Source organism: Hemiscyllium ocellatum, chromosome 11, assembly GCF_020745735.1.
Source record: "Hemiscyllium ocellatum isolate sHemOce1 chromosome 11, sHemOce1.pat.X.cur, whole genome shotgun sequence".
Classification (NCBI taxonomy): Eukaryota; Metazoa; Chordata; class Chondrichthyes; order Orectolobiformes; family Hemiscylliidae; genus Hemiscyllium; species Hemiscyllium ocellatum.
In genome coordinates, this window is record NC_083411.1 from 38688655 (window position 1) to 38715036 (window position 26382).

The 26382-nt window shown below is 41.6% G+C and overlaps 1 protein-coding gene across 10 annotated transcripts in view; it reads left to right on the forward strand.

Annotated features, from left to right (window-relative positions):
- LOC132820420 (synaptotagmin-like protein 2) overlaps positions 1–26382 on the forward strand; it is a 114967-nt gene that overhangs the window by 46325 nt on the left and 42260 nt on the right. For 7 of the 10 annotated variants that reach the window (XM_060832531.1, XM_060832530.1, XM_060832529.1 and 4 more), the window contains 4 exons: positions 10615–10705; positions 12758–12845; positions 18497–18578; positions 23287–23547. In XM_060832531.1, the coding sequence (XP_060688514.1) occupies positions 10615–10705; positions 12758–12845; positions 18497–18578; positions 23287–23547 (522 nt within the window). The remainder of the gene's footprint in view (positions 1–10614; positions 10706–12757; positions 12846–18496; positions 18579–23286; positions 23548–26382) is intronic. The other 3 variants (XM_060832534.1, XM_060832536.1, XM_060832537.1) reach the window with 1 other exon arrangement.

Sequence of the window (26382 nt, forward strand, 5' to 3'; positions counted from 1 at the left end):
CTGCCAAGAAGGGAACCCTTTCAGGCCCCTTAAAAATTTTCCAGCTTTCTGTGTGTGTCAAGTACAAGTACTCCCAGGTTCCTTTGTGTTGCAGTTTTCTGCAGTTTTCTCCATTTAAATAATAATCTTCTTTTACTCTGTCTTCCACATGAACAACTTCATATTTTCCCACATTAAACTCCATTGCCAACTTTTGCTCACATCTTAATCTATTAATATTTCTCTGTAAGCTGTTTGCATCACTCTTGTGACTTGCCTTTCCACCTGTTTTTGTGAAGTCTGCAGATTTGGCAACTATATTCACTTCCTTCCTCCACGTTATTAATATATATTGTAAATAATTATGGTTCCAGCACTGATCCCTGTAGAACCCCATTGGTTACAGATTGTCAACCTTAAACAGAACCGCTTATACCCACTTGCTGTTTACTGCCTCTTAACCATTTCTCTATCCATGCCTGTATCCTACCTCCAATACCATGGACTCATCTTATGACTTTTGCGAGTTACCTTGTCAAATGCCTTCTGGAAGTCCACAAACAATATATCTATTGGTTGCCCTCTATTCACTCTGATTGAGACATCCTTGATAACCTCTAATCAGTTAGTCAGCTGCAATTTCTTTTTCATGAAGCCATGTGGTACTTTGATCAGATTATGATTTTCCAAATGTATAGCTGTTGCTTTCTTAATAATTGATTCCAAAATTTTTTCTGCAACTGATATGAGGCTAATTGGCCTATAATTGCCAATATTTTGCTTCCTTTCCTTTTTGAGTAGGGATGTCACATTTAGCAATTTCCCAATCCTTTGGTTCTTCACCACAATCCAAGGATTTTTGGACAATGCAGGGGCACAGTCCTGAATTCTTGAACTCTTCCTAACATCTAGGTTCTGGTAACATTTATCCCATAATTTCCAGGGATTGGACTGTCTTATTCATCTCTTTCAGGATCCAATCATGGAATCTTAATGCTTTATCATTTGTTAACTTAATTGGCATCTAAATGTTTTCTCCATCAAAATATACCTCAGCTTGCTCTTAATCAATTCAGGATATGTTTTTTTGTGTGATATCCTTTTTCCTCTTTAATACAAATCAGCGCAGTGTAGTTATTAAATGTCTTTGCTATTTTTTGAGAATCATCTTGAAATAGGCAATCCTCTGAGGAGTTTCACTTCTGGTTGACCAGAAGTAATGAACACAATTATTTCAAATAATCAGCCTTAGAAGGGAGTGTGGGGAAAGTGGTCTTTAAACATATTTCCAGGGGATGTGATAAATTGCATGTAAAAGTAAAATGGATTGGATTAGCAGCAGAAAGAAGTCAGACATGGAGCTTCTCATTAACTATCAATCACATTTTGACAGAACTGCATAATTCCCTTCTGTTCAAGGATGCATAACAATGTGACAGGCCAAACCAGTTGGACGGCATTTTGCAAACAGGCAAAGCCACAGCATTGCTTCACTATAATTCCATGTGAGTCACAGCCTTTGGCAATCACAACTTTAATGGTTTAGGCACTTGTCCGAAGCCAGAGAACATGAAAAAACCCATCACTGATCCCTATGTGCTCATTACTACAGGATATAAAATGTATGTAATCCCAGGATTGTTGAGTGGGTACATATATTACAGAGAAGATCCTCAGCTCTGATATTTGGAATATACTGAATGGGTAAATTCTGAGTCAATATGTCCCAGGTGTCGCGAATGGAGGTAGGGGGAGAAAAAAGATCACAAGTTTAGTGTCCCTATTACAGTATGTCTGTTTTCCAATGGAGCTCCATTTTAAAATTTGAAAATTACTGCAGTTCCAGATGTAAACAATAACAAATCAGCATTACAGCAGCACAGTAGCAAACATAATATAATTATTAAAGTTTGCATATAAGGTTAACATATAATGAATGCATCACAAAAATCACCCTTCACACACACACACACAATTTTGAGCAGTTACCCAACATCCCACCCCATACACAATGTATTCAACCTGCTCAACTAATGTTAAACATAGACAGCTAATATTCAACTTCCATCAGCTGATTTTAGTACCAGAGACTTTCATAGACAAAAAAATGTTTTCTTTAAAGGATAAATGCTGATCTCAAATTGTTGCTGTAATCATCTGAGCACAGAATGAAGCACATCCATGGAACTCACATGGAAGAAAAGAAGCCTGTCTGCGCTGAGATTTTCATGTTATCTAAAGACTGAGAGCACCAACAGAACCAATATCAAGAAAATGTCAAGAGAATTTCCTATTCAAATCATAGCAACATGATTGCACATACTGGGCACCAGGGATTGCCACAACTATCAACTTGGAAGAATGTTGGAGCTGACTCAGGAATGTACAGTACAAATAGACATATAACAACAAATGGTCTGAGCAACAAAAGAGAGAGAGAAAAGTATAAACTGATAACAGCAAGGACTTGCAAGCCTCCCTCTCCCTATCTCTTTAACCTCAAAGCCAGTTCCTGGTGAGAAAGCAACTGTTTCACTACTGATGCAGACTATGAGACAACATATAAACAACTTCCTTCACATTTAAAGTATAACACCGCAAAGACTTTAAGGACTTCAAAAAAAAAACTGTGCAGCCAATTCTTGCCATCCATAGCAAACATAGAACAATACAGCACAGAACAGGCCCTTCGGCCCACGATGTTGTGCCGAACATCTATCCTAGATGAAGCACCCATCCATGTACCTATCCAATTGCCGCTTAAAGGTCGCCAATGATTCTGACTCTACCACTCCCACGGGCAGCGCATTCCATGCCCCCACCACTCTCTGGGTAAAGAACCCACCCCTGACATCTCCCCTATACCTTCCACCCTTCACCTTAAATTTATGTCCCCTTGTAACACTCTGTTGTACCTGGGGAAAAAGTTTCTATATATATTCCTCTGATCATCTTATAAACCTCTATCAAGTCACCCCTCATCCTTCGCCGTTCCAACGAGAAAAGGCCGAGAACTCTCAACCTATCCTCGTACGACCTATTCTCCAATCCAGGCAACATCCTGGTAAATCTTCTCTGCACCCTCTCCAAAGCTTCCACATCTTTCCTAAAGTGGGGCGACCAGAACTGCACACAGTACTCCAAATGTGGCCTAACCAAAGTCCTGTACAGCTGCAACATCACTTCACGACTCTTGAATTCAATCCCCCTGCTAATGAACGCTAATACACCATAGGCCTTCTTACAAGCTCTATCCACCTGAGTGGCAACTTTCAAAGATCTATGTACATAGACCCCAAGATCCCTCTGTTCCTCCACCTGACTAAGAACCCTACCGTTAACCCTGTATTCCGCATTCTTATTTGTTCTTCCAAAATGGAAAACCTCACACTTGGCAGGGTTGAACTCCATCTGCCACTCCTCAGCCCAGCTCTGCATCATATCTAAGTCCCTTTGCAGCCGACAACAGCCCTCCTTACTGTCCACAACTCCACCAATCTTCGTATCATCTGCAAATTTCCTGACCCACCCTTCGACTCCCTCATCCAAGCCATTAATAAAAATTACAAACAGCAGAGGACCCAGAACTGATCCCCGCGGAACTCCACTTGTAACTGGGCTCCAGGCTGAATATTTCCCATCTACCACCACTCTCTGACTTCGACCGGTTAGCCAGTTTTCTATCCAGTTGGCCAAATTTCCCTCAATCCCATGCCTCCTGACTTTCCGCATAAGCCTACCATGGGGAACCTTATCAAATGCCTTACTAAAATCCATGTACACTACATCCACTGCTCTACCCTCATCCACATGCTTGGTCACCTCCTCAAAGAATTCAATAAGACTTGTAAGGCAAGACCTACCCTTCACAAATCCGTGCTGGCTGTCCCTAATCAAGCAGTGTCTTTCCAGATACTAATAAATCCTATCCCTCAGTACCCTTTCCATTACTTTGCCTACCACAGAAGTAAGACTAACTGGCCTGTAATTCCCGGGGTTATCCCTATTCCCTTTTTTGAACAGGGGCACAACATTCGCTACTCTCCAGTCCCCCGGTACCACCCCCGTTGACAGTGAAGACGAAAAGATCATTGCCAACGGGTACTGCAATTTCCTCTCTTGCTTCCCACATAATCCTAGGATATATCCCGTCAGGCCCGGGGGACTTGTCTATCCTCAAGTTGTTCAAAATGTCCAACACATCTTCCTTCCTAACAAGTATCTCTTCTAGCTTACCAGTCCGTTTCACACTCTCCTCTTCAACAATATGGTCCCTCTCGTTCGTAAATACTGAAGAAAAGTACTCATTCAAGACCTCTCCAATCTCTTCCAACTCAATACACAATCTCCCACTACTGTCCTTGATCGGACCTATCCTCGTTCTCGTCATTCTCATGTTTCTCACATACGCATAAAATGCCTTGGGGTTATCCTTGATCCTATCCGCCAAGGATTTTTCATGCCCTCTCTTAGCTCTCCTAATCCCTTTCTTCAGGTCCCTTCTGGCTATCCTGTATCCCTCCACTGCTCTGTCTGAACCCTGTTTCCTCAACCTTATGTAAGCCTCCTTCTTCCTCTTTACTAGACATTCAACCTCCCTTGTCAACCAAGGCTTCCTCACACGACCATTTCTTTCCCACCTGATAGGTACATACATATCAAGGACACGTCGTATCTGTTCCTTGAAAAAGTTCCACATTTCCACCACATCCTTCCCTTACAGACTATGCTCCCAACTTATGCTCCTCAAATCCTGTCTTACAGCATCCCTTCCCCCAATTGTAAAATCTACCCTGTTGTGCGCACATATCTCTCTCCATAACCAAGGTGAAAGTCACAGAATTGTGGTCACCATCACCAAAATGTTCACCCACTAACAAGCCCATCACTTGTCCCGGTTCATTACCGAGTACCAAATCCAATATGGCCTCCCCTCTGGTTGGACAATCTACATACTGAGTTAGAAAAGCTTCCTGGACACACTGCACAAACACCGCCCCATCCAATCTACTTGCTCTAAAGAGCTTCCAATCAATATTTGGGAAACTTCCTTTCTGCAGCCGTTATACCATTTCTAAATAGCAATGCCACCCCCCCCCCCCTCCTTTTTTACCACCCTCCCTAATCTTACTGAAACATCTGTAACCAGGAACCTCCAACAACCATTTCTGTCCCTCATCTATCCACGTTTCCGTGATGGCCACAACATCGTAGTCCCAGGTACTGATCCACGCCTTAAGTTCACCCACCTGATTTCTGATACTCCTTGCGTTGAAGTATACGCACTTGAGCCCATCTCTGTGTCCGCAAGTATTCCCTGTCAGTGCTACCTTCTCCACAGCCTCCCTATATTCTTGGACATCCTGACAAACAGCTAGCCTACTTGCTGGACTACAAGTCCGGATCCCATCCCCCTGCCAAATTAGTTTAAACCCCCCCGAAGAGTGCTAGCAAACCTACCCCCCCAGGATATTGGTGCCCTTCTGGTTCAGGTGCAACCCGTCCTGTTTGTACAGGTCCCACCTTCCCCAGAATGCAGTCCAATTGTCCAAATACCTGAAGCCCTCCCTCCTACACCATCCTTGCAGCCACGTGTTCAACTGCACTCTCTCCCTATTCCTTGCCTCACTGTCATGTGGCACTGGCAACAACCCAGAGATGACGACTCTGTCTGTCCTAGCTTTTAGATTCCAGCATAACTCCCTGAGCTCTTGAATGACCTCCCCACCCCTCTTCCTACCTATGTCGTTGGTGCCAATGTGTACCACGACTTCTGGCTGCACACCCTCCCCCTTAAGGATTCTGAAGACACGGTCCAAGACGTCTCGGACCCTGGCACCCGGGAGGCAACAAACCATCCGAGAGTCTCGCCCATGTCCACAGAACCGCCTGTCCGTCCCCCTAACTAGAGAGTCTCCTATAACTAGTGCTCTCCTCCTCTTCCCCCTTTCCCTTCTGAGTCTCAGAGCCAGACCTCACGCCACAGACCCGGTCACTGCAGCTTACCTCTGCAAGGCTGTCCCCCCCAACAGTTTCCAAAGCTGTACACTTATTGTTTAGGGGAACGACCATAGGGGATCCCTGCACTGCCTGCTTCTTCCCCTTCCCACCTCTAACTGTTACCCAGCTACCTCTGTTCTCCGGCGTAACTATGTCCCTGTAGCTTCTATCAATCACCCTCTCAATTCATCCAACTCTAGTTCCAGTTCCCTAACTCGTTCGGTGAGGAGCAGGATCTGACTGCATTTCCTGCAGACGAAGTCGGCAGGAGTATCGGTGGTTACCCCTACCTCAAACATCCTGCAGGAGGAACATTCCACTGCCTGCGCTGCCATGACTGTACACTTTGTCTCCAAAAACAAGAACACTGAGTCAATAACACTGAGTTGCTTACCTGTGGACTTTAAATCTATCATCTGTTTGTGTGTGTGTGTGTGTGTGTGTGGGTGTGTGTGTGGGTTTGATGTGTTCTTTTTATTTTTCTCAGATTAAGGAGGTAATAATAGTCCTCTTTCTGATACACAAGAAAACCTTGTAATTTGCTCCCTTCATTTTGATATGTTTCGTAAGTTTTAACTGAAGTGACATCTGTGTGCTAAGAAGTAAATTAAAATATTTGTTAGACTGACAGAGAAGTTTAAAAAGGGGGAGCCAGTCATTCCTCTGTAATAAGCTCCTCTACACCCCCCTACACGCACACACTCATCTTCCCATCTCCATCCCCACCCCCCCTTATATTCATATAGGCCTGATGATAGCAGACAGCATGCAGGCTCAGCAGCTCTGACAAGCAGGGCCTGACCCTTGCTGCTGCTGTTCCAAAGGATGTATGGTTTTTGTCTACTATCCATTTATTTCAGGAGAAAGTGAGGACTGCAGATGCTGGAGATCAGATCTGAAAGTGTGTTGCCAGAAACGTCGATTCTCCTGCCCTTTGGATGCTGCCTGACCTGTTGCACTTTTCCAGCAACACACTTTCAGCAGTATCCATTTATTTCACTCAAATAATGTATTAATCAGTGCAAGTTATAAAGATATGACTCAGGGAGAGGAACCGAAAGATGAACAGAGCAAGGGCAAAGCCAGGTATTATTTGGGACCCGGTGCCATTATGAGGTTTAGTCTCAGAGCAGGTGAAACTTGCAGCTCCCTTGCTGATTCTGTGACACTTAACAGTGGGCATCACTGCCCTGTTGCATTTGTCCTGGGTTACTTGCAACAGTGTCCAGGAGGTTAACCTTTAATTCCTGGAGTTCTGAGGAAACCTCTGGAATACTGATAAATCTCTCCAGCATGAGTTCTCACTTTTAGAAAGGAGAGAGTAAATCATATTTTATTCATTCATTTTCATTTTTATTTATGTTAGAACAGAGATAAGATCTAATGTATGTTTTCTTTAACTGTTGTATGGATTATACAATGAATAAAGGCACCTGTCTCTCACTGCCAAACTGATAGTCCTATCAATTTCCACAGTTTCACAGGATTCAAGAATGTGTAGCTTTCCTTCTTCTCTCCCTTACATTTCCTTTCACTTATCTCATTTCTTGTACCTCAGTCTTTTCACTCGCTGTTACTATTATGTTTTCTCTTATTCTTTCATTCACACTTGGTGTCATTGACTGGTTCTCACTCCCTCTTGCTCACTTCTTGTTTTTTCACTATCACTCTCTCACCGTCTTTCCCTTTTTCTTTTTCTTTCTCTCACTATTTCATCACTTATTTTTCTGTGAAATGATGACTTTACACTGAAAGTTCTCTGCCCTGGAACAATTTTATCCAGTCCTAGTCAGCCTGATTGCTCAGAACAGTACTGATCATTACGTTCAGACCAGAAAAGGAAAAGGAAAATCACTCTAAGTAGGAATGTCACACTTAAGTGATTGTTATTCTGAAGTTTTACATCTGGTAGGTTGGGACGCTGATATTTACATCCTTATTTGGATGTTCTGACCTGGGAGGCCTTCATTGAACCCTGTAGGTTCAGTTGATACCTAGCTGAAAATGTGGTGCTGGAAAAGCGCAGCAGGTCAGGCAGCATCCAAGGAACAGGAGATTTGACGTTTCTGGCACAAGCCCTTCTTCAGGAATGCTACTATCCATTTATTTCAGGAGAAAGTGAGGACTGCAGATGCTGGAGAGCAGAGCTAAAAGTGTGTTGCTGGAAAAGCGCAGCAGGTCAGGCAGCATCCACAGAGCAGGAGAATCGACGTTTCGGGCATGAGCCGAAGGGCCCATTCCTGAAGAAGGGCTTATGCCCGAAACGTCGATTTTCCTGCTCCTTTGATGCTGCCTGACCTGCTGCGCTTTTCCAGCAACACATTTTCAGCTCTGATCTCCAGGATCTGCAGACCTCACTTTCTCCTCAGTTGATACCTAGCACACTCCATGAAGTTACATAGGTCAGATGCATATACCAGATATAATGGTATTCCATTTCCCCAGCAAAGAGCTCTTTGATATTGTTTACCTATTACAGCTAAAACTAACCTTTGCATTAGCACAAGACATACCAAGGACATTTAGGAAGAATCTTTCAATTTGCTTAGGTGTATACTAGCAGGCTAAACAATAGGGATACTATTTTTATTTTCTCTCCTTGACGATCATCAACTGGAAAGTTTATTTGAGTTTGTAACCATGCCAACACAAATATTAACTAATTTCCCATAATTTGATTGGCCTATACCTCTGTGGGAATCAGATGACCTCTCCTAAATTGCAGTGGAGGAACTGAAATCCTGGGATGGAATTTTTCCACAGGATTGACTTTGAAAGAACACATGGTTCACAATTCAACCTTTGCTGATATAATACTAATTAAACTTTCCATTGGAATCAAGTGAAGAAGGGGTGGAAATTAAAATATGATGGTAGATTCAAGAGGCTGTCCATGCTGTATTTCAGGATTCATATGCAAAATTAAACTAAATAAAATATTGCTAATTTAGGTGACTGAAAAAGAAGAAACTAAAATCAAAAGCATGAATTTGAATCTGACAGAAAACTTGATTTCATTAGCTGAATGGGAAGAAAACATAAGAGGGAAAGGGTTAGGATGAGATCTAATTACACAATTTGTTCACAATTTCTAAGAATCAAATTGAGACCACTGGAAAATCATTTCACATACAACAATCGCACCTAGCAAGATGAGATGGTTTTTATCCATGATTGGACTAGATGTGAATTCAGGGTTGAAAAGAGTAATATATTACCCCATGTCATATATAATTCCAATGGAGGTTTTAATTCAGGACTTGTTGACTTTAACTTAATCAACAAAGCTTTACCTTGTGAACACTATAAATATATAGTGTTATGAATTGTTTAAATTTAGTACAGTGGATTAGTCTAGATATTAAATTTGTGGATTGAGAGAAGAATTAAATTTTATCAAAAGGAAAGGTGTGACAGATAGGTTGGCAGAGAGGAAATAGAGCTTAGGAATAAATGAATCTTCTGTGAATGTCAACCAGTGACTGGGGTGGATACTGCAGGCATCAGTGCTTGGATTCCAGCACTAACAATATAAATGATTTAGATGAGGGAACTAAATGTCAGTTTTCAAAGTTTGCAGATGGCACAAAGTTGGCTGGGAGGATGATGAGGGGGATGTACAGATACTTCAGTGTGATTTGGGCAAGTTGAATAATTGGGCAAATGCAAGACTGATGAAATATAATGTGAATAAATGTGAGGCTATCCACTTTAGTACAAAAACAGGAAGACAGATTATTAACTGAATGGTGGTAGGTTGGAAAATGGGAAGGTGCAACAAGATCTGGGTGTCCTTGTACACCAGTCTCTGAAAGTCAACCTGCAGGTGCAGCAGGCGGTGTAGGGTATGCTGGCCTTCATAGCAAGGGGATTCGAGTACAGGAGCAGGGATGTCTTGCTGCAATTGTAGGATTGTATGCAGTTTTGATCTCCTTATCCATGAAAGGATGGTCTGATTATGGAGGGAGTGCAAAGAAAGTTTACCAGACTGATTCCTCATGAAATGAGGAGAAGTTTTTATTGGTGACCCTGTGGAATTCTGTGCCATAGTAGGCAATTGAGGCCAAACCTTTGAATGTTTTTAGGAAGGAGTTAAGTATAGGTCTTAGGGCTAAAGAGACCGAAGAGTTTGAAAAAGAAAGCAGGAGCATGGGACAGAGTTAGATGATCAGCCATGATCATATTGAATAGCAGAGCAGGCTCAAAGGGCTGAATGGCCTACCTCCGCTCTTATTTTCTACATGGCTAGTTACCTTTCAGTTTAAATTGTTAAATGCACAATATTAGTACAATATTCAATAAAATGTGATTTATTGAAAATGTATATTTTTGGCTGCATTTACAACTGCAATATTTGATATTTGTAAAATAATTGCAATTATTGATATTTTGTGTACGATTAAAGTGTTCATAGATTTACATTGCATGTTAGCAGATTATTTTGGTATTAGAACTGAGCCCAGTCCCTTACTTCCTTGGTCTGCAGCTATTACTAATGCATTATATTGCTCACTCACCCTTTTACTTTTCCAAAAAAGCAGGAGATGTAAAATGTTATATGAAATCAGCAAGTTAATTTTTCGAGTCATACATCCTTTTGGACACTTGTTAGCTTTAAGTTTGTTCTGTTTACAGATTCTGCTCAGAAGACTGAATCACAACAAGCTCAGCTTTCATCATACCTCATCCCAACCTCATCTCAAACTGCCAGATATGAAGAATCAAGGTTACTACTTGCAAATTTGTTATTACAGCAAATTTTTCCAATCACTGTATCTGCTTCTGATAGAAGAGAAAGTCACTGTGGGGCAGGGATTTACAAACTTAATAATAAGAAAAATTTTAAAATTTTTTTAAAAAAGGCTTTCTGCTAAAAGGTATAATCCTGTTACACAAATACCAGAAAAAAGCTAAAAAATAAAGGGACAGAGACACAATTCAACATTTTAAAGCATTTTGCAAAAGATTTATTAATTAAAAGATATTTTCTCACAAGCACAATATTAAATGAACTTCCTTTAAACAAGAACAGAACACACCATTAACAATATAATCGGTCTGATTGGTCAAGGTTCTAAGTTGCGCATGAATCCGTAAAGTGTAGTGTAGCTCCAGAGCCATAGATTGCAGACCCCTGTTTTAGGGAATGATGTGTAAGGTCAAGGAATGCGCTCAGTGGTTAATGTAGATGTTTAATTTTATTACACTTGCTATCTGGACCGTGAAGTGAAGATAGACATTTAACTGTGATACCGTGGTGCTGTTGTAGATAAAGCTCTACCCCCATGTTAATTAGGATTCCGGGAGAGGATATTGAAAATTGGAGCTTTTTTATGTTTAAAACTATTTTGTCTCTGTGTTTCCTGATTCTCTTTTATCACCAGCACCCAACCACCTTGTACCATTAAATTTTGAACTGTCTTCTTTGAGATTGTGAGCCATTTGCATTGACTTTCTTTCTAGTTCTCCCTCTTTGCTGTAGGATAATGCTGTTCCCTTTCAATTGATCTATTGGCATCAGAACATTATTAGATGGGGAACTGTAAGTTTGAACTTACATCCTTTTGTCCTGTGGTGAATTAAAGTGGTTTTGTTTTAACTTGTGCTGAGATTAATTTTTGCGCGTTATTTGTTATTAAGTGGTTTGTGTGGTCTGCACACCAGATAATGTGTATACTTAGTCAAGACCTCAATTTTTTTGTCCTTTCATGGGGAAACCATGTAGTCTGATCATTAAGTGCTAGTTTTATCTCAATCACATGTAATGTGTGAAAAATTAACACGATCATTAAATATCAATTAAGAACACTGCTATCATGAAATTTCACGTTAGCCAAGGAAATAACTGTAGCTGTGGCACTTTAAAACAGCATTGCGTTGACAAGACTCGATTTTGTTTAACAAAAAATTCACTGTGCTACTGAGTAATTTCATAAAAATGCAACAATCTGCTTGCATAGTTAACTGCTCTGATAAGGGTTGTGCCTAGCTATCCTGCTTTCTAAAATATTTTCAAAGTGGGATTGCCCCTGTATTGTTAGTGATTTGCTAGAATGTGACCGTTTTGGCTTATAGCCATATTGCTACACCCCTAAAACCATTAATTAGTCTGTAATTTCTGTATATTTTTCTTGGAATCTTCATTGTTAACTGTTTGCACAATGTACCTTCGCATTCATCACTTGAGTGGTTCAATTTTGCCAAAGTAAATGGAACAAAGGTAATCAACCCACTACAGGCTGTTCATGGGACACGTTAACTGCACACCCTTGTTAACACAGGCTTTTGTCAATATTTATGTATGGCTGTCACAAGATGTATTTTTATGATGTGTCCGCAGACGAGCTTAAATTATCCTTCAGCCAAGTGCCAGATATTTGACTTCACGCATTCATTGATCATTATATTGACCTTGTGCAGCAGCACTACTGGGTTTTCCATGACATTAATGAATTTTGAGTAATCATTTAATTTTTTTTTATAATAATGCCCTTCATTTAGAAAAGTAAAGATAGAGGGAGTACGGAAAAAAAATGGCACTTTTCAGAACAAGAAAAATTCAAGTTGTTAAGCATACAGGGCATAGTAATGGAAATCAAAATAGTTTATAGAATTATAAATGAAGCAAACAACTAATACTGACTTTACTACGGAACATTACCTCTTACTAACTTTCACAACTTAATTAATTAATGACTTGGGAAGTGACACTTCAGTAACTTGGCTGACCCCATGATCTCTCCATGTACATTTCGTGATCTTACTGTGTTTATTTTAGTGATTCAACTGATGGAGCCAGTGAAGAGTCTCCAGATGAGGATGAAGCAATCACAGCAAAGCGAAAGACTAAAGTGAAAGATATTCAGGTAGAAAAGAAAGTGTTGAACAGTGTAGATGGTGAACCAGTCAAATTTGCAAATGGTTTGCCTTCTTTATTGAAAACAATTTCATACATTTCTCATTATTATGTACATTTATTTTTAAAAGGTTGATCTCTCCTAGTTTGTTTTTCAACTTCTAGCCTCCTCTTAAATCATATCCTAACTCTCTAGATGCTAGAAACTTTCTGGTATCTTGTCACAAAGGCAGCTTTCTATACAAACCATGCTTTTAAATGATATGTGGGAGTGAGGAAAGGGGAAGCATTCTAAGTATAATGATCCTATCCTGGCTCAGCAACATTTTTCTTTCACCTCTGCATAGGGTTGTTGGATACTGATGATGAGGAAACCATGGTTGGTTTCCTTAATTACTCTCCTCACGCACTGTCCCTGGTCAGAAGTTCAAGATCAATTATTCCCAGAGCACTGGGGAAATAGGAGCTGTGTAGCAGGCCATTCAGCCCCTTACACCTGCTCAGCTATTCTATTACATTGCAGCCAATTTTCTATCTCAACACAATATTTTCCCCCAGTATCCCCTTGTGCCTTGATAGCTTCAATATCGAGAAATCTATTGATTACTCTTGAATATATTCACCTCCGTTTGAGAGAAAAATGCCTCCTCATCTCATGAATGGTCTCCCCTTATTCGGAGACTGATTCAAGATGCCTCAGAGAGAGGAAGCATCCTTTCTGCATCAATCCTGTTGAACCATTGAAATCATCTCATGTATATGTAGAGAATACAGACTCTTTCTCCTCAATCTGTCTTCATAGGACAGTCCTACCATCCCAGGGATCAACCTGATAAATCTTCACTGCACTCCTTCTAAGGCAAATGTATCCTTCCTTTGGTAAGAACATCAAAACTGTACACAATAAAGTCCAGAAATGGTCTAACCAAGGCTTTATGCTGTTTCAGCAAATCTTCTTTATTCCTGTCCTGAAATCCTTCTGCATTAAAGCACATTGGCATTAAGTGAGTTATGAATAAGTCTCTTTGCGCAGAAACAATCTCACACTATTTAAGAAGCACACTGCATTTCTGTTTTTCCTACAAAGTGGAGAATCTCATATGCTTCTGCATTATACTCCATCTGCCATGTTCTTACCCACTTAATTAGCCTGTCTAAATCCCATTGAAAGCCACTTTGCATTCTCGTCACAAATCATAGTCCCAAATAGTTTTGAATGATCAGAAAACTGGGAAATATTACATTTGGTCCCCAGATCCAAATAATTGATATAAATTATGAATGCTGGCACCCAAGCAATACCCTAATAGGAGAAACCCGATGTAGACTCCTCTACATCAGGGAGACAGGACACCTTATTGATCATTTCATCTGGGACACCTGCACCCCACCGCCTCGTGGCTGAACTTCCCCTCCCATACAGGTCCTGGGCCTCCTCCACTGCCAAACTGTTATCACCTGACATCTGGAGGAAGAACGCCTCATTCCACCTTGGGACCCCGCAACCACCATGGATAAATGTGGCTTTCAACAGTTTCCTAATTTCCCCTCCCCTCACATTATCCCGGTCCCAAGCCTCCAACTTTGTACTGCCTTCCTGACCTGCCGTCAACTTTCCCATCCATCTGCTCCACACCCCTCCTTCCTGACCTATCACCTTCTCCCTCACCTTCATCTACCCATCACTTTCTCAGTTACCTTCCCACTCCCCAATCCCACCACCCCCTGGCCATCAAGCCTCATTCCTGATGGAGGGCTTATGCCTGAAATATCATTTTTCTTTCTCCTTGGATGCTACCTAACCTGCTATGCCTTCCCAGCACAACACTCTCAATACCCTACTAGTCAAGAATTTGAATCATTCATTTCTTTCTACTGTCTGTCTCCTGTCATTAACCAGTTCTCAATTGTTCCTGTATATTATCTCCAATCTCATGTGCATTAAATGTTTGCTAACCTCATATGTAGGACATATTGAAAGTCTTATGAAAATTGAAATATACCACATTCACTAGTTCCATTTATCTATTGTGCTAGATACATCTATAAAAACTCTAGCCTGTTTGTCAAACATATTCTCCCTTTCATAAATCCGTGCTGACTCTGTGTAATCATATCATTAATTTGTAAGTGTCCAGTTATCATGTCCTTCATCATAGATTCTAGCAATTCCCCAAAAGGCTAGCACGCCTGTATTCTCCCAGTTTCTCCCTCCCTCCTTCCTTAAACAATGGAGTTACATTTGCTACCTTCCAATCTAAAGGAATCATTGCAGAATCTGTAGACATTCCTCAGTGTGAACAGTTTCTCTCCACCTATTCTCTCCAAACTCGTGATTTTGAATTTCTCTTTCAAATCTTCTCTCAATTTCTCTAAGCAGAGCAACCCTGTCTTCTCAGACATATAGGTCCTCATCCCTGGAACCATTTTCCTGAGTCTTCATGTCATAACTGAGTTGTTCTGTCTTGAATTGGACACAGTACTCCAGTTGAGGCAGAACCTTTTTGTTTCACTTGCAGGGTCTAGGCCATCATTTATTGCCCAAAGGGCAGAATAAGAGTTGACCACATTGCTATGGTCAATAATTCACAGGCTAGACCAAGTAAGGACGGCAAACTTTCTTTCCTAAAAGATGTGTGGACCAGATGGGTTTTTCCGATAATCAACAATGACTTTATTGTCATCATTAGACTCTTAATTCCAGACTTCTTTTTACTATTGAATTGAAATTCCACAATTTCCATGGTAGGATTTGAACCTGGCTCTCCAAAAGATTACCTGGGTTTCTGCATGAATAATTCACCAATTCCCCATTCTGAGGAGTCACACCAGGCTTGAAATGTTAACTGTTTCTTTCTCCGTAGATGCTGCCAGACCTGCTGAGCTCTTCCAGCATTCTTTATGTTGTGCACATATACACAGTGGCATCTTTGCTACCTGCATCTCTTCTCCCTCACGTTTCTCTGCATTACGTGGCATCCACCAATATTACCAGCAATCATGCTCTTTTATGTTTTCATTTATTCTTTAAAGGAATCTAGAAATGTGTGATTTCACATTCCCAATTACACTTCACTGAGTGAGTGGCACTTGCTAAGTCATTTCTGAGGACAGTTAAAAGTCAACCACATTACTCTGGGTCTGGAGTCATTTGTAGGCCAAATCAGTTAAGAATAGCCATTTTTGTTCCCTAAAGCAGAGCAGTGATCGAGGTGGGGTTTGATGACAATTGATAATGGTTTCATAGCACCATTACAGAAACTTTGTATTCCAAACTTGCCAACTGAATTCAAATACTTTAGCCACATGAGCACATGACTCAGCATTGGTCAGGTCATCTGGATTACTAGTCCAATGATATTGCCACTAGCCCATTACGTTCCCAAATCATGATGTTAATCAGGCAAATACAGAAAGTCCCATCTTGTGCCTTCACTTACTTTGGACAGCCTGGTGAGATTGTCAAAAATATTCCAACATTGAATATCTTTACAATGGTAGAATTGGCATTGGCTAACAGTGTCAGTTCTCACCAGGCTGGCTGTGCTTCCTTTTCTGGGACACAGTTCCAAGCATTGCCAAGATGTTTTTGTCATTCACCCGTATCCATGCTAACATAATCTCACCACAGTCATTGGGAATCATTGTCAAGTTCCCCATTGAGATATTTGTATCATCGATAGTCACAGGTGAGGTCCCCGAAAACTGGAGGTTGGCTAACGTGGTGCCACCAATTAAGAAAGGTGGTAAGGAAAAGCTGGGGACTATAGACTGGTGAGCCTGACATCAGTGGTGAGCAAGTTAGAGGGAATCCTGAGGGACAGGATTTCCATGCATTTGAAAAAGCAAGGACCAATTAGGGATGGGCAACATGGCTTTGTGCATGGGAAAAAATGTCTCACGAAATTGATTGAGTTGTTTGAAGAAGTAACAAAGAGGATTGATGAGGGCAGAGCAGTAGATGTGAACTATATGGACTTCAGTAAGGCGTTCAACAAGGTTCCCATGGGAGACTGGTTAGCAAGGTTAGATCTGATGGAAACAGGACTGGCTCGAAAGTAGAAGACAGAAGGTGATGGTGGAGGTTGCTTTTCAGACTGGAGGCCTGTGACCAGTGGAGTGCCACAAGGATCGGTGCAGGGTCCACTACTTTTCGTCATTCATAAAAATGATTTGGATGTGAGCATAAGAGGTATAGTTAGTAAGTTTGCTGATGACACCAAAATTGGACGTGTGCTGGGCAGCAAAGAAGGTTACCTCAGATTACAGTGGGAACTTGATCAGTTGGGCCAATGGGTTGAGGAGTGGCAGATGGAGTTTAATTTAGCTAAATGTGAGCTGCTGCATTTTGGAAATGCAAATCAGAAAAGACTTAGATACTTAATGGTAAGGTCCTAGGGAATGTAGGGTGGCTTAGTAGTTAGCACTGCTGCCTCACAGCACCAGGGACCCAGGTTCGATTCCAGCCTTGGGTGACTGTCTGTGTGGAGTTTGCATATTCTCCCCGTGTCTGTGTGGGTTTCCTCTGAGTGCTGCGGTTTCCTCCCACAGTCCAAAGATGTGCGGGTCAGGTGAATTGGCCATGCTAAATTGCCCACAGTGTTAGGTGGAGGGAAATGGGTCTGAGTGGATTACTCTTCGGAGCGTCGGTGTAGACTTGTTGGGTTGAAGGGCCTGTTTCCACACTGTAGGGAATCTTAAAAAAAGGAGAACTCGGAGTGCAGGTTCATATTCCTTGAAAATAGGTTGGAGGTAGATAGGATAGTGAAGAAGGCATTTGGTATGCTTTCCTTTATTGGTAAGAGCATTGAGTATAGGAGTTGGGAGGTCATGTCACAGCTGTCTGGACATTGGTTAGGCCACTGTTGGAATACTGCGTGCAATTCTGGTCTCCTTCCTATCGAAAGGATGTTGCGAAACTTGAAAAGGTTCAGAAAAGATTTACAAGGATTTTGCCATGGTTGGAGAATTTGAGCTGTAAGGAGAGGCTGAGTAGGCTGGGGCTGTGTTCCCTGGAGCGTCGGAGGCTGAGGGGTGACATTTATAGAGGTTTATAAAATCATGAGGGGTATGAATAGGGTAAATATTCATGGTCTTTTCCCTGGGGTGTGGAATCCAGAACTAGAGGGCATAGGTTTAGGGTGAGAAGGGAAAGATATAAAAGGCATTTAAGGGGCAACTTTTTCATGCAGAGGGTAGTGCGTGTATGGAATGAGCTGCCAGAGGAAGTGGTGGAGGCGATTATAATTACAACATTTAAAAGGCATTTGATTGAGTATATGAATAGGAATAGTTTAGAGGGATATGGGCCAGATGCTGGCAAATGGAACTGGATCAGGTTAGGATATCTGGTCGGCATGGACGAGTCGGACCTATGGGTCTGTTTCCGTGCTGTGCATCTCTATGACTCCATTTTCCAGCTGTTGCTTTTTTTGTTTACTGCTTTAGAGCATTGGTGGAGGAGGAGGTAAAGAAGGTTGTAAACAAGGCACTTGAATACTTTCCTTCATTTGGCAAGGTATTGAATGCTAAGGCAGGAATGGAAGGCTATGGGTTTTAAAGGTAACGTTTTTGGCAGTCCTACAGTTGGTAATACCGGAGTGTGTTGTTAAGTCATATTTAATGTGTAGATTTAACTTTGTTCCTCTTCCTGTACTACAGAAGAAGTCATTGTATGATCCTTGGCCAATCAGCAATGACGAAGCAAGCTCTACCGGATTTGCTGTACAAACACAAGAAAAAGGTAACTGCTAATACTGGAACAAGATTGAGTTATACTTTGTCGTAATTATTGATCTGTTTTCATTGTCCCATTTACACAAGCTATCACATGATATTGCACAGAATTTATAGCACAAAAACAGGCCATTTGGTCCAACTGATCCACAGCAGTTTTTATGCTCCACAACAACCTCCTTCTCTCCCCGTTATTACCCTTCTACTCCTTTCTTCCTCAGCTTCCTATTTAATTCATTATTAATACAGAGAAAATTTGAATCCATCGGTTGGATTGCTTTGCTTAGCGTTGAAAGATGAGTATTGCACTACAAGAAAATTCTGGCTGCATTTAAATGTATTGTAATGTGCTTATTCAGGCTTTTGAGGATAAGATTCCTTTCAGAGCCAAGTTTTGTGGGGGATTTATTTAATCTTTGCTTCACTGAAAACTTTGGCAATATGCTCTCAGGTGATTAATGGGACCATTTGTGTCACTGTCTTGATCCATATAATTATAGTCCTCATTGAAAGCACAGGTAGATTAGATTACTTACAGTGTGGAAACAGGCCCTTCGGCCTAACAAGTCCACACCGACCCGCCAAAGCGCAACCCACCCATTCCCCTACATTTACCCAACACAACGGACAATTTAGCATGGCCAATCCACCTGACCTGCACATCTTTGGACTGTGGGAGGAAACCGGAGCACCCGGAGGAAACCCACGCAGACACGGGGAGAATGTGCAAACTCCACACAGGCAGTCGCCTGAGTTGGGAATTGAACCCGGGTCTCTAGCGCTGTGAGGCAGCAGTGCTAACCACTGTGCCACCGTGCCACCCACACTCTTTCTTTCATGGTAAGACTGCCTTCTCATGCACATGTGTTTGGTCAGCCAGTGATGTCAATCGGAGCATTAACTTCAGGCTAGTGCTTTTCTCATCCACAGTTTTCAAGGAATTGCACTTTCCTACAAAGTGTAGGATCATGACTTTAAACCCATTTCCAAAACCTGAGGCAAAACGTGGCCTCAGCGCTTCCACCAGGGTGTATTTATGTGAGGTGGCTTCCTTCTTGACTACCTCCGCATTTGCCTTTAATCTAAGAGTGACAGGGGTACCATGGAAACAGGAGGCTGAATAGGAGGGCCATGCAACCCCATTGGAAAGGTGGGGACTGTTGGAGAAGGGGGACCCCGAGGGGATGACTCAAATCAGTGGCATTCATGAAAGTCCCCATGTCAGTGGTGAAGATGGGAAAATACTCTGAATGGCCTCAGAGTAGAAGTCCTACCTCTCTACAAGAGTATATATGACAATTCATAAATCTGTGAATATTACAGCCTCCTGATATCAATTCCCTTATTGCAAATTGAAAATGCTTACTTATCTTTGAGTACATTCTTAGAATCTCTGTTCTTGAATTGGGGGTGGAATTTAATGCCCTTCCCAATGACAGATTTATGGCAAGGGCATTTATTGGTGAGAGAAGTGGGGAACCCACTGCCTCTCCACCTCTGGTCTGATTACATTTGCAATGGGAAAGTCTGTGATAATCTTTCTGTGGCTGCGGCCACTGGAGCCTCTTAAAAGGCAATTAATGCCTCTACTGCTGATGGTTCATCCAGCTGTGGGCTGGTAAGACACCGTGTGGGAAGCTTGAAAGACAATCCCTGTCAAGGTTGCTCTTGGACTTTGAGTAAAGAGTGAAGCTGTTAATTCTTTGTTCAAATTCCTAATTGAAGAACATGGAATTAAGAGGAAGGAATTGCCACTGAGAGGCACCATCATTTCCTTGCTACTGACATCCCTCTCTCTTCATTCACAACCCCGCCCCACAAGTCCACTGCTGCTGCCATCACTCACCTGTTCTTCAGGCTTGGTCAGTGTAATACTGCGGTGGTCACCAGTCTCTGGTGGCACTGCTGAGCAATAATGAGTCACTGGCCTCTGCTCAGCTGGCAGTTCTCAGTAGGCTGTGCCTTGACTGGAGAGAAGGCCTGCTGCTATGCAGTTACATGTCTGATTGACACTTAATTTAGTTGGCCTTCAGGTGAAGCGACAACGTGGGATGCTTAACAGCTCTCCAGCCAGCAAGGAAGACACCTGTTTGTCAGCATGAAATGTTCCCCTACCTATGCAATCCTAAATTTCCATGGGCATTCCACGGCTGTTCTGTATTTGAAGTTATCACGTGCTGCTAAGTTAGCAATAGAGATTGATAGCACGGGAAAAGGGCCTTTGGTGCCAAAAACCACCCCTATTCTAATCCCATTTTTCAGCACTTGGCCTTGGCCTGACAATGGCACATCTAAAAGCCTTCTGGATATTATGAAGAATTCTGTCTCTACCACCTTTTCGGACAGTGAGTTCCAGATTCTCACCACTTGCCGCGTGAAAAGTTTCTTCCTTATATTTTCTCTAAATGGCATGGTGGCACAGTGGTTTGCACTGCTGCCTCATAGTGCCAGAGACCCGGGTTCAACTCCCACCTCAGGCGCCTGTCTGTGTGGAGTTCGCACATTCTCCCCGTGTCTGCGTGGGTTTCCTCTGGGTGCTCCGGTTTCCTCCCACAGTCCAAAAAATGTGCAGGTTAGGTGAATTGGCTGTGCTAAATTGCCGGTAGTGTTAGGTGAAGGGGTAAATGTAAGGGAATGGGTCTGGGTGGGTTGCGGGTTGGGGTGGACTAGTTGGGCCGAAGGGCCTGTTTCCATACTGTAAGTAATCTAAACTCCTGCCCCTTATATTAAATGTATGCTCCCAGTTAATAATCCCTCCACCAAGGTGAAAAGTTTCTTTTTGTCTGCTCTATTTATGCCCCTCATAATTTTACACTTCTTGTCTCCTCTCGGTCTCGTCCACTCCAAGGAAAACAACCGAGCTTATCCAATCTCTCATAAGTTTTATGAACTTAAATTCTTGTGATCATGGCTGTTCTGGTCTTACAGTTTAGAGATTAGGAGTTTTTTTTATAAATCCAGAAGAGCTATCTCGAACAACTGAACAGCTTTTCCCACAACCAAATCACCCATTACAGAACTTTTGTTTGTTCTGCTGACTTGCTATTTTAATGACATTACCACATTGGTCTGCCATCCCTTCACCTATCAGCAGATTTTAAATGCAAATGTCAAATGTAAAACGTGAGATGTTAGAGATTTGTCTTGAAATGTGGAACATAAATTCAAGTTACTATCATAAGCACCCTCTGGTGGCTGAACTAAATAATACAAGAAATACTTTCACCAAATAAAATTATTTGTATCAGGTTAAAAATCACACAACACCAGGTTATAGTCCAACAGGTTTAATTGGAAGCACACTACCTTTCGGAGCGACGCTCCTTCATCACCTGACAATCGCCTGATGAAGGAGCGTCGCTCGGAAAGCTAGTGTGCTTCCAATTAAACCTGTTGGACTATAACCTGGTGTTGTGTGATTTTTAACTTTGTACACCCCAGTCCAACACCAGCATCTCCAAATCATATTTGTACCAGAGAAGCTAGAAACTTTGAAATACTTGACACATCAGGCATTTCACATTGTACGCAATGTATTTTGAAAGAAAATAGAGTTACTTTGCAGATTAATAACCTTTCATTGTGTTCAGACAACATAGTACTCTGTAACGAATGGGATGAGCCAGTGACTACACATGAACTTTTACTAGTATCACTTTAGGTACTGTATAATATGTAACAGTAGCTGAAAATGCCTTGGTGATTTCTCCTCTTTCTCTCATTAAGGGCAAATATTTACCTTCTGTTTGGATTTTTCTTCAAAACAAAACACAAATGGTCAATCTGAAAGCCGTGTTAAAATAGACATACAGCGTAGTAGTCACTTGGCTCTATGTTGACGGCATTTCCTTTCATCTCCTTCGGGCAATAGGCTGGAACTTGCTTCGCTGGAATGTGGGATGTAGAGTGGTAACCTTAGACAGGTTTATAAAATCATGAAGGACGTAGATAAGTGAATAGCATGCCTCTTTTCCCTAGAGTCTTACACAGAGAGTGGATTATGTGTGGAATCAAGTGCCAGAGGAAGTGCTGGATGCAGATATATTTACAAGATTTGAAAGACGTTTAGGGAAGTACATGAATAAGAAAGATTTGGAGGGATAAGGGCCAAATGCAGGTAACTGGAATTAGTTTGGTTTGGGAACATCGTCAGCGTGGACTGGTTGACTGAAGGGTCTATTTCTATGCTGTATGACTCTGTGACTGAATCTACCATATCTGAAAGATTAGGGTAGCTACAAAATTAGATCAAGTGACAATTTCATGGAGAGAATGATAATCTGTCAGTGTAGTTGCACTCAGGTAGGAATGTTCCATGTATATTTTGATTTTCTTTCAATGTTTTTCCCCTCTAATTTCTCCCGTCTAATAAGATGAAAGTGATAAGGAGATGATAATGAAGAGATTAATTGAATTTTGTTAGTTTAGAATATCAAACAATGTGGATCAAAGGTTGTGAAATCAGTTGAGGTGTAGAACGGTATGATTTGATTGAATTTTGGAATAATCTTCGAGTCAATTATGTTTCTCTGTTCCTCCTCAATTGAATATTGTCTACAATGACCAGTTTGGAGAATGTCTGATAATGCAGATAAATTGAGTAACTTTTGTACTAATCTGCTCTATTTTTAACCACTAAGCAATATCCTGATACATGGTATAAATCTCTAATTCTAAGACAACTCATAAGTTTTCTTAATTGTTTAATGTTGCAGGGCAGCAAAACAATTATGTAGGACCTAAAGTATCCACTCCAAAATCTGTGCCAATTGTGGATTGGCAGAACCGAGCCAAGAGTATAGATATTCACTACCCACAAACCTCCCAGAGTCCCACTGAAATTCAGATGAAACACACTTACAGTGTTTCTCGAATTCCAAGAAGAATACATACTATAGATATCTCAGGAGACTGGAGAGGAATTGGGGAACCAAGAAAATCGAATGACGTGACCTTAGAGCAGGGTCACGTAAGTGGTAAGTAGGTAACTGAGTAGTATTGAGATTTTCCATCATTTCTAAATAATAATGCTGTCTACTGATTATTTTGAGGTTGATAAAAATGAATTGTTTAGCAATTTGAACTAATTAACGTAACTGCAATAAAAAGTAGATATGTTATGCTCAAAAAAAGTCTGATGAATTGTGTGAGCTGCCTCTGTATACTTACATTCTATTGTATTAGAACAAGGCACCTACTCATCCTGGAACATTTTGTTTTGAGTAATGTTGATCTATGTCACTGAAGCTCAAATGATTTGAGCTGTGGCCTTTCATTAACATGTGACATTCCACAATTGAGATTGAATTACTGATCAGTTTTAGACTATGAAAATGATAACACGACTCAACTGAAAATCAGAATCAAAAAGGGTGGCGCTCAAAAAGCATAGCAGGTCGGGTTGCATCTCAGGAGCAGGAGAGTTGATGTTTCAGGCATAAGTCCTTCGTCAGTCCTCACTTTCTCCTCAATTAAAAATCAGTAGGCAAACTGCAAACAACAACATTGGCTGCTTCAAGCATAGCATCTCCATCTCCCATCTTGGATTTTCTGAACAGGTGCCTCCATTTTAAACCTTATCTTAGAATCTAAATTTCTCCCTACCTGTCAGCTTATTACAGCACAAATTCAATTCTTGCTACAAAGAATTCATGTGGCATTATCACAGACTAAGCTAAAGATGGGGTCATTATCTGTTTGATTTTTCTTTTTTGAAAAAAAGGGAATTTTATAGCTAGAGAATTATTTCTTCCATTTCATCCCTTTAAATAAACAGAAATCTAACATGAAGTCATTAAGCTTAGATGCATGAATAAATCAAGTGCATGTGCAAGATTGTCTACTAAATGTGCCTAACCTAGTCTTCACTATTTAAACATTTAGAAGGGGACCATGTTTGTGGGCTGGGGAAGGGTGGAGTCTGCAAGTCCATAAAATACTGGGAAGAAAGACTTACTGTTTCATTTATTGGCTTGACCTAATTATCATTTCACTCTCAATCCATCCCAACAGTATTGCAGTCTGGCTACTTGACAGGCAGTGGTTAATTGCCACAGTTCAAAGGACAGTGAGGCTGAGATGGGGGTCAAATTGGGGATCAAATGGCCATCAACAGTGAGGCAAGGCCAGGACATATTTGGAGCGTGGTCAGCCGATTGCAGCTACTATTATTTTGAAGGGTCAGTGCAATATAATGCACACTGATAATCAGTTTGAGTTCCACCAGAGACCTCATTACAGCCTTGATTCAAACATGAACAAAGGAGCTGAATTCCAGATGTGAGGTGGGAGTGACTGCTGTTTGGCATCATAAGGTCAGAAGTAGGGATGTTCGCTGATGATTGCACAATGTTCAACACCATTCACAACTCTCAGTTACCGAGGCAGCACATGTTCAAATGCAGTAAAACCTGGACAATGACCAGGCTCGGGCTGAATGTGGTAAGTCACATTTGCATCACTAAAGAGCCAGACAATGAGCATCTCCAAACAGAGAGAATTGCTCCTTGACATTCAATAACATTACCATTACTGAATCCTTCAACATTAACATCCTGGGTTTACCATTGACTTGAAGCTGAACTGTACTAGTCAAATAAATACTGTGCTATAGGAAAAGATCAGAGACCAGGAATCCTGCAGCAAATTAGCCACTTCTCCAAGCCTTGTCCACCATGTACAAGGCACATGTTGGAAATGTGGTAGAATACTCCCAACTTGCCTGGGTGAGTGTAGCGCCAAAACAGTTGAGAAACTTGGCAGGATCCAGGACAGGCAGTGTGCTTGGGTAGCATTATTTCCGCAAAGATTCACTCCCTCCACCACTCATAATTGGTAGCAGCAATGTGTATCATCTACATGATGCAACTCACCAAGGAGCCTTGTACAGCATCTTCCATACCCATGACCATTACTACTCACAAGGACAAGGGCAGCAGAGGCATAGGAACACAATCACTTGTAACTTACCCTCCAAGCCACTCATCGTTCAGATTTGGAAATATATTGCTAAGTGAGGCACTGCTGCCTCACAGCGTCAGGGACCTGGGTTTGATTCCGGCCTCGAATGACTGTCTGTGTGGAGTTTGCACATTCTCCCTGTGTCTGCGTGGGTTTCCTCTGGGTGCTCCGGTTTCCTCCCTAAATCCAAAGATGTGCAGGCCAGATGAATTGGCCATGCTAAACTGCCCATAGTGTTAGGTGCATTTGTCAGGGGTAAATATAAGGTAGGGGAATGGGTCTGGGTGGGCTACTGTTCAGAGGACGGTGTGGACTTCTTGGGCTGAAGGGCCTGTTTCCACACTGTAGTGAATCTAATCTAATCTAATCTAATCACTCTTTCTCTATCACCAGGTGAATAACCTGGAACTCCCTCCCTAATGACATTGTAGATGTGTTTACAGCAAATAGACAGCAGCAAATGAACACAGCACTTTAACATCACCCTCTCAAGAGCAAAGGAATAGCAATAAATGCTAGCCATAGCCCTGTCAACAATGCACACACTCCATGAATGAATAAAAAAATTATGCATTGCCATGCCTAAATATCAAAGGGAGGTGATGGCCAAGTGGTATTATCACTGGATTGTTAATCCAGAGGCCCAGATAATGGTCTGCGGACCTAGGTTTGAATCCTGCCATGGCAGATAGGGGAATTTAAATTCAATTAAAAGAATCTGGAATTAAGAACCTATGAATCGTCTGTCAGAAAAACCCTTCTGCTTCACTAATACCCTTTGGGGAAGGAAACTGCTTTTCTTACCTGGTCAGGATGACATGTGACTCCAGACCTCCAGCAATGTGGTTGAC